Raw genomic sequence first — 11,667 nt, forward strand, 5'->3', positions numbered from 1 at the left:
AGTGGTTTAAGACACTGAGGAGAAAGCCGATTAAAGTATTGAAGGATGAACATCTGATGAGTGATGAAAAAAGTATTAGACCAGAACTAGAGCTGAAATAATGAGTTGATCGGTTCCTCATTCATTTTAAATGCAAAAATTTCAAACGTTTTATGGTTTCAGCATCTCAAATGCTCATTTTAAGATGTCCCCTGTAGCATAATGGGCTTTTTTCTGTACTTTCTGACATTTAATCGACTACAAATAATGGTGGGAATTATTGGCAGGTTCAGATGATAATGAAAACATACCTTAAGTTTTGTCTTCACCACTGAAATCATTTGTCCAGTGAGGCCAGGGACTAAAATTAACTATTAAATACATTTTTTACATCAGTGAAGCTCTTATACACATTCAAATCTGTGCCCTCATTGGATGAAGTTAGCCTTATTTGATAATTTTAAGTAATTTTCCTCACGTTAGGGCTTCAAAAACCAGATCAGACAAAATGGATTTTTTTTTATTCCTTTCATGAGATAAAGCTCATTCAAGGATCCAACTTCAAGCAGTTGGAGGAGAAAATGAATTAAAATCCTGTTGCATGTTCAGGAAAAGAACATAAAACACAACCAAATATAAAACTACAAGAGACACGTTTCTATAAAGTGACTCATTAGCATTAGCAGTCCCCAGACTTCCTGAAGTCCGGCAGATTATTCGCATAAGGGTCAAAGGCCAAGCAGTCTCCGGGCGCTACTTGTCAGCCCCATATAACCACTGGGATGCTAATGTCCCCCCGCCGCGGAGCAAACAGTAGCCACTGTAAAAACCAACCGTCACCTCTGACCCCTCTTCCCTGAAAGTTGCCCCGCTTTCCCGCTATTGATCCTTCAGATTCCTCTGACGTTGAGGGTAAGTGCGACAATTCTCTTCCAGATAAAGGCATTTGAGGGGTCATTAACCGCGGCTCGCCCGGAGTCTGTGTGTGAAAACTCTCCATGCAGAAAGGGGCACTGAAATAGATCATTAAAGTCATCTATTGCTGCCGGTGGTGGTGTGCGGTTCAAAGGTTGCCCCATTTCTGCTGGACTCTCTCGGCCCGTGCAGAGCGGCAGGTGGAGGGTCACCAGGATAACAAATGCAGGAACTCCACTTTGACGTATAAGGAGGCTACAAACAGGTCAGGTAAGCGACATAAATCAAGATGATTGGACAACAGCTTTGCTGTATTATCTGAAACGTTTCATACTGTCTGTTTGGGCTTTATTCTGATGGCTTTTAACCATTTTTCTTTGTTTTCGTTGGCCTTCCTTGTTTTAGGGCTCCACAGACCCCACTGCTGTATATTTAAATGTAATAATTATGAAACAGTTTCTTTCATTTCCTCTGACATTATTAAACCCCAATATGGAGGAAAGTGGGAACCCTTCCCTTTGAGCTTCCACTATAAAGCATTATTGTGGCAAGTGTAATAATTCCTGTTTTGTGTTATTTGGGTGAACAAATACTGAGTTTATACTTGTTTTATTTGCCAGAAATAAACTTTACAGACAAAGAAATGTATGTTTGGCATTACTTACAACAACAGAATTCCAAAAAGATCGACTTTCAAGGGGTAGTGGTGTGAAAATAGCACTCAACACCAATCACTGATACAGCATGTTTTACATCTGGGGTCCAAAAAGAAGCAACGCATCATTTTTTTATAAGCAATTCTGGTAAAATCAGGAAGAGCCCAGGATCTCCAGGACCCCCCAAGGTTAAAGATGATGAAAAGTTATTTGTAGGCTAACTTTAAAAAGACTTTCCTCTCTACAAAATGTTCATTTTTAATTCTGCTCTCACCTTAAATCCCCTCCAGGTTTTTTAAAATGGAAGTGCTCACTCTGCTGCTCATGCTATTCACGGTCTCTGGATATTCATACGTTTTGCAGCCCAGTAAGTATAAGATTAGGCCTTCTTAACATTACAGGCATCTAGCAAAATGTACTTCAGTCATAAACACTTCCATGCTAATTATTTAATGAGCTTTTCAAAGGGAATGCTAACTGTTGTAATGCTAATGAGCTACTAATTTTGTTATGTGTTTAAAGCATGGACTGTCTTTGATTGAGAAAAAATGTGCTATGTTGTATATGTTCGGTAGGAATGACAGTCACACATATAGCTGAGCTGGACAGAGACCACCAGCCTGAGATGCAGCCAAGAAATGTTTCACTATCAGTGGAGGAGAAAGAAAAGGCTGCAGAATACACTGAGAGAAGGAAAACAGAGGAGGAACAGAGGAGCGAAGGACTGACTCCAGAGACAAACCCAGAAAAGAGGAGGATGCAAGAAAAAATCACAGGTTTCACTGGGAATGTAGGAGAAATCTTAGACATCAATAAAGGATACGGGAAAGGAAGCGAGGGAAGGCTGATGCCTCTCGGGGGAGAAACAAAAACAGAGTTCTCTGTAGCCGACGTGGTGAAAGATTTAGATAAAGACAAAGGAGGTGAAGTGGAGAGGAGAGAAGATCTGGAGACGAATGAGGAGAGCGAGACGGCAGAGGACACAAAAACACTCAGTCATCATAATACATGGAGACGGGAGAGGGGAAACTTCGAGAAGAGGGAACAGATGGATAAACTGAGGCAAGAAATAGAGGAAGAGGAGAGAGAGAGGAAGCTGGTTGCAGGGATTAGTCTCCATGAGGAGAGCAGAGGCGGAGAAACTGTAAATCAAGAAAGTGTGGAAAGAGAGAAAAGAGAAGAAGAAGGGGAGAAGATAAAAAATGCAAACCACGATGAAAGAGAAAAGGAAGATCACATCGTTGTTAGCAATCTGACGCCTCCTTTAAGCACCTCCTCCATTCAATTAGTGCAAGAAGTCAAGATTCCTGCCACTATTCAAACTATCACTCAGCCTCAAAATGCTCCTAGTTCCCCACCTCCTCCTCATCATCATGATGTCCCTCCATCACTCCGTTTTACACCCACACCTCACGCCACAGTCAGTCCTCAGTTCCTCCTTCCCTCCGTCACGCCTCCAAGTCCCATCTCAGTCTCAACAGCAGCCGGTGGCCAGGTGAGGTCCGTCTCACTGCTTGAAGGTCTCCTCACTGAGGTGTTACAGAGTCCTGGACGTCATCTCAAGCAGAACGAACTGGAAGTGAAGGCTAGCCCAAGCTTGGAGGATGTGATGGTTAAAAATATGTTGTTTAAACCTGCAGAGAAGCTCCAAACCACAGGGGAAGTAAGCACTGAACGACCCAAAGAGGCTGAAGTTATCCCCAAGGTGCGAGCGGCAACGCCAAAACCCAAAGAAGCAAAGTTTATGACCAAAGATTCAAAAACTAAAGAGGCAAATTCTACGCCCAAATCGAATGAAAATAATCTCACTGCTAAACTGGTCGAGCTCACGCTGGAACCAAACGTAACACAGCCCGCAGAACTGATGGAAAATGACACCATAGCTGTACTGAAGCAAAATAAAGCATCTCCTCACCCACAGCTGACCAAACCTCCAGCCAAAACGCAGCTGACACCCGCCAAAACACCTTCAGTGAGGCCAGTAAAAATCAATAAAAGTAGTAAAAATAAGACAATTAAGACATCAAAGGAAAAGAAAAGGAAAAAAGACAATGAAACCAAGAGGCCATCAGAGAGGAAGAAGGAGGTCACGCCAACATACTTTCCTTACTTTATGGACAACTACTGTCCTCCTGAGTGCGCCTGCTATGGAAGGTAAGACAATAAACATACTGCATGATGTTCATTAGATTTCGTATGTGCCAATGTCATAATTGCCACTCGTTAAATATATCACAATACATTTATTATATTTCTTCTTGAATCCACATTATTCAGTGTTGTTTTCAAACGTGAGAAGCTACAGGTTTTATATATTTTTAAAATTAATATTTTGGGGACATTTAGACTGTTGGTCAAAAAGATTTTATAGATTGAACTATTCATGAAAAAAAACTCATAAGTCATCAAAGTTAGTACTCATCGTTGGATTTATTTCTTATACAGTAAATATGACACTACAGCCAGCTAGCATACCTCAGCACAAAAGATTGGAAAACTAGCTAGCCATGCTCTCTCCAAAAGGCAACAAAATCTGCTTTCCAGTACCTCTAAAGCTCACTGATTAGCATGTAAATTAAAAGTTTTTTTTCTAGTTTATTGCATTAAAAAATGCTAAAATATAATTTTATGGTTAGGGTTCGTGTGCTGGACTATTTCTTGGCTGGAGTAACTGTCGAGCAAAAAATTAAAGATGCAGGCCTAACATGTTGAATTGTGAGTTTTGGACAGAGCCGGGCTAGCCATTCCCCCATGTTTCGAGTGTTTATGCTAAGCTAAGCTAACTGGCTGCGGATGATAGCATCATATTAACTGTACAGACACGAGGGTGGTGTCACTCTTTTCTGCAGCTCAGCAAGAAAACGAATAAGATTTTCCAAACCGTTCATTTAATGAAAACCATGGTTGTTTTACATATTTTGACATTTGGGAGCACTGGGTGAGAAAAGGATCGAAGCTCAATCTGGATGCTGAGTCTCATTGTGTGTTGTGTTCCAGGGTCGTCCAGTGCTCGGACAAAGGTGTGGATAAGGTTCCTTACGGTATTCCCTATAACGCACGCTACATCCTCCTCATGAATAACCACATCAACACCATCCAGCTGGACCTGCTCAACGAATACGTCTCTATGGAGTTCCTTGTGTTGAGCAACAATCAGCTCACAGATGGCGCCATCGAGGGGGCCTTTGAGGGGATCCCAGCTCTGAAGCGCCTCTACCTGGACAGGAACCTCCTAGAAAGCGTGCCGACTGACCTTCCACTTTCTCTCGAGGAGATTCGTTTGGACAATAACCAGCTGAGCGTGATGTCTGAGGCAGCGTGGGCCCGCTGCCCCGGCCTCTTGGTTTTGAGCCTCAGCAACAACAGCCTGGGAAATGGATCTGACTCTCTTCCCGATGCAGTGCTCTCTCCTTTGTCCAACCTGCGCACTCTGAACCTGGATCACAACCAGCTCGCATCAGTTCCCCTGGGCTTACCACTGTCCGTCAAGGAGCTCTACCTCAAAGGGAACCTCATTGAGCACTTCCGAGGAGGAGCCTTCAGTGGGATATCAGAGCTGGTGGTTTTGGATCTGAGTGCAAACAGACTGACAAACAAGGGTCTTCTCAAGGATTCCCTTCTCAATGCAACACACTTAGAAAGCCTCAACTTAGAAGGGAACAGACTAAAACAAGTGCCACGACACCTTCCCCGCTCACTGAAAACTCTAAATCTGGAGGGCAACCTCATTTCTTCCATAAAGAGAGCGACTCTTTACCTCTTGAAAAACCTGGAGCACCTGGGTTTAGCACGGAATAACATCTTCAAAGTGGCACCAGGGGCGTTCAAGGCATTGCCCGTCCTGCACCAGTTAGACCTGTGCCACAACACCTTGCGCCAGGTGCCCAGACAGCTGCCGCAGGCTCTGCACTCAGTGGCACTCACCCACAACAAGATTCAATCAGTGCCCCGCGACGCTTTCTGCTGGGGCAACACAAGTCTGAGTCTCAGCGGGCTCGTACGAGTGCAGCTGGAACACAATTTAATTGATATGAGGAAGTTGGATGCACAGGCTTTTAGGTGCTTACGGGGTTTCCAGGTGGTGCACTTCTACTGATCCTTAAGAGGAAAACATACAAACACTCATGCTGCAATCTGGCAGCACTCCTGAGTTCCTCCCATACTTAAAGGCCATCTACCTGCGCCCTCCTCTTGCATGTATGTCTGATGTCACCCAAGTTTCCAGGCATTGATGAAGCATAATGTCAAAATATCTGGGCAGGACGTCGTTCTACCTAATAAATCTAAATACTCTTCCCACCAAATAAACCTCCCACACTCTGAAAACTAAATCTTGGCAGGTACGATTTTTAGAATACTTACTCCCTGACTTTATAACCCTCATCCATGACCTGTGGTGAATGCCACTGCTGTGCCAGGAACCAACGGTAAAACTGACCAACGAGTGAAAAAATATATTTATTGTGTGTGAAATTCAATTTTCTGTTGGTAACCCACCCAAGCCTCACACTTTGGCTACTTTTACGACATCAGTTCTGTTCCCACAGACTGTTCCTCCCAACATCCCTTGAGGGTTGGAGAACAATGGATTCCTGCACATGCAGCAGGAATAGTCTAACCACATTATCAGCAACTAAAAGTTGCCGTGTGATTGCCAGACTTCGATCTATTACGGATCTTGCTGGAGGTTTTCCCAAGACCATTTTCCAAAGCAGAACCATTTAGAATAATTTCCAGCAACATTTGGTTTCCATTCATTGCAGTTGCATAAAAATAACTTTGTAGAAACTTGCATGAGATAGCAATTGTAGACACATTCATCACCTTTATCATCTTTCTATCTCTAATCTATCCCTGATGGTACATTTGAATCATCAGCTGCTCTAAAGAATGTATATTTCTTTTGACAGGGAATTAAATTAAGAGTGCTTATGATAATCAGACATGGATAATATGAAAAAGATGATGCAAATTATGCCTCTTTTTTGCAGCGTAATGAGAATCTCAGATGGGTTTTTGGCTCAGGGTTTTCTCTGCTGCTCCAACAACAGGAAGAGTTTTCAGAACATCGCTGCTCGCACTTTGACAAAAATAAACTGATGTGATCCTCTCTCAAACACATTTTAAGTGTATGCAAGGTGGTTTTAGGTAAGGCTCAACCTGTTAATGGTGTAAATATTGTAAACTTGGTGTGAATTCAGTGAATTTCCATATGTCTGCAGGTTTGTACAAACAAGATCAGCTGGTTGTTACAATGTTGGAAACTTTAAAAGTCCACAAGTGAGGTGGGAAGGAGTTCATTATGGATTATGGTCCTGTGTGCTAAACTTACCTGAGTAATACACTTACTTTCACTTGTATTTGTCCTGTTTTTTCAATGTGGACCTATATGAATATAGATGCTTTACTTCAGGTTATGACAGAACTCTCTTTTGACTTTCATATATTAATTCCTCTGTGAGCTCATTGATTCAAATCACCCCGTCACTGTATGTCACTTGATATTTCGTAAATGGTGTAAATATTGTAAACTTGACATGGATTAAATAAAGATCTTAATGTGCAAATCGGATTGTCCAGTGGAATCTTCAGTCCGTGCCACAACTTTGCTTGTGTTTGTCAATTAGCGCTGCTATGCTAAGCTAACTCGTTGCTAAGTGAGCTCCAGGATTTGAAGCTCATATGATGAATTTTTCAGCGGGTCGGGAGCTCAAACAAAACACTCTTTTCGAATTAAGCAGACATGTAAGAATAAATGTACAAGACTCAGCTATAAGCTATATGCTATATGTAATATATAAAATAATACAGACAGCTCATTTAAATCTATTTAACGTGAAAGATGCATATTGCCTCTTGATACACAAACAGTAATAAATGTTTACACCTGAAGTCTTTTGTGCGACATATCCTGCATAATTCAGTCCAAGTTAAAATGAAACACACGTTTGCTGTTTGTTATTCGAGCTCTCCTCAAGTTGGGTTTTATTTGAGTTTTGTTTGTGCCATCATTCCTGGCTGGTACTTATTGAAAGGAGAAAGGCTGTGGAAATAATTAACTGGCAGCAGTGAGATGCAACAGTTTTAAAGTCAGTTTTCCCATGCTCATAAACGGACACTGGTCCAAATGTTCCACTGCAATGAGTTTTCACCATTTTCCATAAACAAATCAGCCCTGGCTTTTGGGTTTGTAACGTGTTTGTGCAGTACAACGAGAACAAGAACATCATTAACTTGTCAGGATCTGCTCAACGTCAGGGGATGAAAATGATAAATGACATACAAAAAGGTGACATGATGATACACTTAAGACTAAACTGCACCTGAAATGCATGTTATTAAACCCAATCAGTTTCACAAGATAAATAACTGTTTATAAATCCAATCAGCAAGATAGAATTCTGTTTAGCCTCCATCATACCGAGGTATAAAGAACAATAACAGCGAAGCATATGAAATTACATAATTGCAGACTTCATGTATAAACAAGAAAAATGAGACGTGCTAGGACATGTCTTTATGTGCTCGTGCAGCACATACATGTGGTGGCTGCCTATGCAGTTAACTCTCTGTGGACGTACCAATATGAGAGGCTCAGTAATGAACTGTAAATGTGTTGTGAACAACATATCCACTAGGTGGCAATAATGTATAGGAAAATAGTTTTCTGAGGGCCACCTCTGTTTTCATGTGTGTAGAATGAGATAGAGAAAATATCAGGGGCTTGAAATTGGCTCTATTCCAGTTGCCAAATAAGAAATGGTGGCAATTAAAATGCACATGCATCAGGACGTTTATCTTGTGGGCGAAATTTGTATATTTAAAGCTCACACCAGGCTGGAAACTCAGCAATGCAAGCGTCACACACATCTGCACACACAGGCGTGAGTCGTAAGATTTTCACAGCGAAGCAAAAATGTTCAGAAACTTCTTTTGCAATTACGTGAGAGTATTCGGCCACAAGGGTGGAAAGAAATGTATGTAAGAAATGACACGTGATGAGCAGATTGTTCCTGTCAGAGAAAAAGCAGAAAGACGGCAAAAGTGGAGGAACTGCATTAGCCCACGTGGAGGTGCTTAGCATTTTCTCTCTTTTTCCCTCACTCTAATAAGTTCACTCAGCAACGTGGCACTGCACCCATAGGGCCTGGGAAAGAAGAGCAGGAGGAGGGGGGTGAGAGGGAGGGCTGGGAGGAGGAGGAGGGGGTGTGAAGAAGAAGAGAGAGGGAAGGGGAGGAGGGAGGGCTTGAAGGATGGATCCAGGCTCCACTGGCTCAGCGCGTGTCCAGAAGGGAAGAGCTTCGGCTGGGCAGGGAGCTCACCAGCACCTCCCTACGGTCCAGCAGGACCCTGACCCCGTATCACAACAGCACATGTCCACCTGGATCCCCTGGAAACCCTCTTCTCCTCTTTGTGTCTCCTTTCCCTCATTTTTCCCTCTTTTCTTTTTCGCCCCTTGCACATTTTCTTCCTTTCACTCAGTCACATAAGTTTGTGCGTTCATTCATACATGTGTTTCCACAGTCGTCTGGCGTGTGCGCGTGGGAGTCGCATACGTAGTGATCATGTGAACTGCTCCCTCGACAGAGTCTGAACCCATGTGCTCATTTAAGCAGTTTGGCAGATGGTGAATTTATTTGTGTACGTCTGTATCCTGTGCTGGATGCAGCCTGATATTGAAGCTTATCCGAACAGGAGGTTTGCAGGATTAGTCGTAGTAAGGGCGCTTGCTGACTGCCAGCCTCTCTCAGGAAAGCTTGCCGTCTTCTGTCAGTGAGGATCACCTATCTGACAGAGTTACCTGTGTTGTCTCGAATATTAAAAAAAACGTTCTTTCTGATTCTATTTTACAACATCTAAGGCAGTGCGATCAGATAAAATGCTCGCGCCAAAACCACAGCGCCATCAATCAACCATCGCTCTTCTCCTTGGAGAGAGATGGCATGAAGTGGTAATACTTTAAGGTTTCATCTTTAGTATGTCTGCATTCCAATAGGTGCACACAGTGTAGCTGAAACGACATAACTCAAACCATTTCGTGATTCTTTTGTTCTAATGCTGACCACATTCAGTAAGCTCTTACAGGAATCGGACCACGCTAAGAGAGAATAGGAAGACAAAAAAGAACAGAGGGAACAGGATATTAAACCACACCCTGCATGCGAGCCAGCCAGACAAACAGACGGTGCTATTCAGCCGACGTCCCTCTGCTCATACTTATGAATCTTGGAGGCCTCCTTCCCATGATGCACCAGAAGCTGAAAAATAGCTGGAAATTTGTCAGTTTTGTTAAAATACTCTCCATAACTTTTTGGGCTTGTAAATGCTGCGATTCTAAGAAGCAACTCAGTGAAATTTTAACTTGTGTGTTCAAGGTTTCATGAGCTGCGGCAAGAATTTTATGGAGAACACATAAATGGGAAGTGGATATGTTTAAATGACGTTCGTGATTGACAGCATGTAATTTGTGGCTGTTCTTTTTCACATACAGTAATTGAATGCAGTTGTAAGAAAGGCACACACATACTGTAGATGCAATATTGCTCTGCATAGGGATTAGGGATGCTTGCCCATCTCTTTTTTTCTCTTTCACACACACACACACACACACATCTGTTTGTCTTACTGTACTGTACCATGAAAACTTGACTACTTTCAGCCCAGCCCTGAAGCTATCTCAGCCAACTTAACCTTAAACCTTAAATCAAAGCGAGCCTAATCTTAACGCTGACCTTAAGCCTGAACTCCAGAGTTAGGATTGACCACAACAACCTCACTATTCTCTGCAACTCAAGCTTAATCCCACAAGGATATATAAGTCCTTGTGAAGGGTTAAAATGGCTGCCCCAGAGTCAGAGCAGAGTGCTATTGCACGTGTGAGAGGGAGGTGGCGCTTGAGTTAGCCGAGCGAAGTGGGTGAGGAGGAAAGAAGGGAAAGAGGGAGGGGAGAATGGGAGGGAGGAGGGGATAGAGAGAGAAACCATGGGAGCCAGAGGGACCTCTAGACACACACACACACACACACATAGCCCATCATCTGCTCCTGGTCTGGACCTGTGCTGACAACACACACACACACACACACACACACACACAGACATGCAGGAGCATACATTCACAGACTTTGCGTCAGCTCACGCAACAAGCACATATGCAGAAACGGCATTCTGCGGATCTTCAAAATGTACAGTTTTTGCATGTTCAAGCACACAAACTCATTTAATGAAGACATCCAGTGAAGCCTCTCTGCTGCCATTACACACATGCATGCACACAGTGTTCGCATATCTGTTATTCAGGGGCTCCACAAGGGGGCCTATGAGTGTTCCTCTTTTGCAGAAAGGCTGCACATCTTGCTCTAAAGCACAAGCAGAGCACATTGCATTCCTAAACACACTTAAGTCAGCCATATAAAGAAATAAATCATTAACAATCATTCTACATCTACATTTATTAGTTGGCTTTCTATGGAAAGCAATGAGTCTGTGTGGTGGGCTGAGGGAGAAAGCACCACTTTAAGGAGCTAATTTTGTTTCTGATTTAGCTTTTTCTTTCTTTGCTTTCCTCTTAAAACGGTTGCTTACTGTTTTGTGGGTTAAACATTCATTTAAATATTACAGAGATTGCAAACCTCAGCCTAAACTACCTGGCAGTGAGAGGAGACAGGCTTCAGAAGTCATTTCCAGTAACACAGAACCTTGCATGCTCAATCTAAATCTCCAAATACAAGATTTGCGAGGTTATAGGAAGTAATGAAATTTAATGACGTGAAATAAATTTTCAACTTGTTTTTAAATTCTGGAAAAAAGTACACAACAGTAAGATCTGCCAAGTCAGGAATGCATCTAGGACATGCTCGCAGGTTAAATCTCAGACCTGGCTAAATACTAGATGGCAGTTAAATTTACATAAAATAAAGCTGCTCAACCTTCAGCCTCTAAGTATGACATCTGATGGTTGTTTACCATTAAGTCAATATCTGTTTAGCTTCCAACAGATTTTCCTGCGGTTGGCCATTTGTTTGAGACTGTTTGCACAGGGACTCCTGCAAATAGCAATTACTGTATGTGGATGGAGCCAACCCGGGTTCTCTTCAGGATGAGGACTTGGATTCTTT

General features: G+C 42.6%; 1 protein-coding gene across 1 annotated transcript; it reads left to right on the forward strand.

Annotated features, from left to right (window-relative positions):
- Positions 1 to 1,717: 1,717 nt before the first annotated feature.
- LOC121626089 (nuclear receptor corepressor 2) lies at positions 1,718 to 7,032 on the forward strand. Its single transcript, XM_041964450.1, has 3 exons — positions 1,718 to 1,917; positions 2,126 to 3,704; positions 4,548 to 7,032. The coding sequence occupies exons 1-3, from the start codon at positions 1,851 to 1,853 to the stop codon at positions 5,644 to 5,646; spliced, it is 2,745 nt and encodes a 914-aa protein (XP_041820384.1). The 5' UTR covers positions 1,718 to 1,850; the 3' UTR covers positions 5,647 to 7,032.
- The last annotated feature ends 4,635 nt before the right edge of the window (positions 7,033 to 11,667 follow it).

This window comes from Chelmon rostratus, chromosome 22, assembly GCF_017976325.1.
Source record: "Chelmon rostratus isolate fCheRos1 chromosome 22, fCheRos1.pri, whole genome shotgun sequence".
NCBI classification, from domain to species: domain Eukaryota; kingdom Metazoa; phylum Chordata; class Actinopteri; order Chaetodontiformes; family Chaetodontidae; genus Chelmon; species Chelmon rostratus.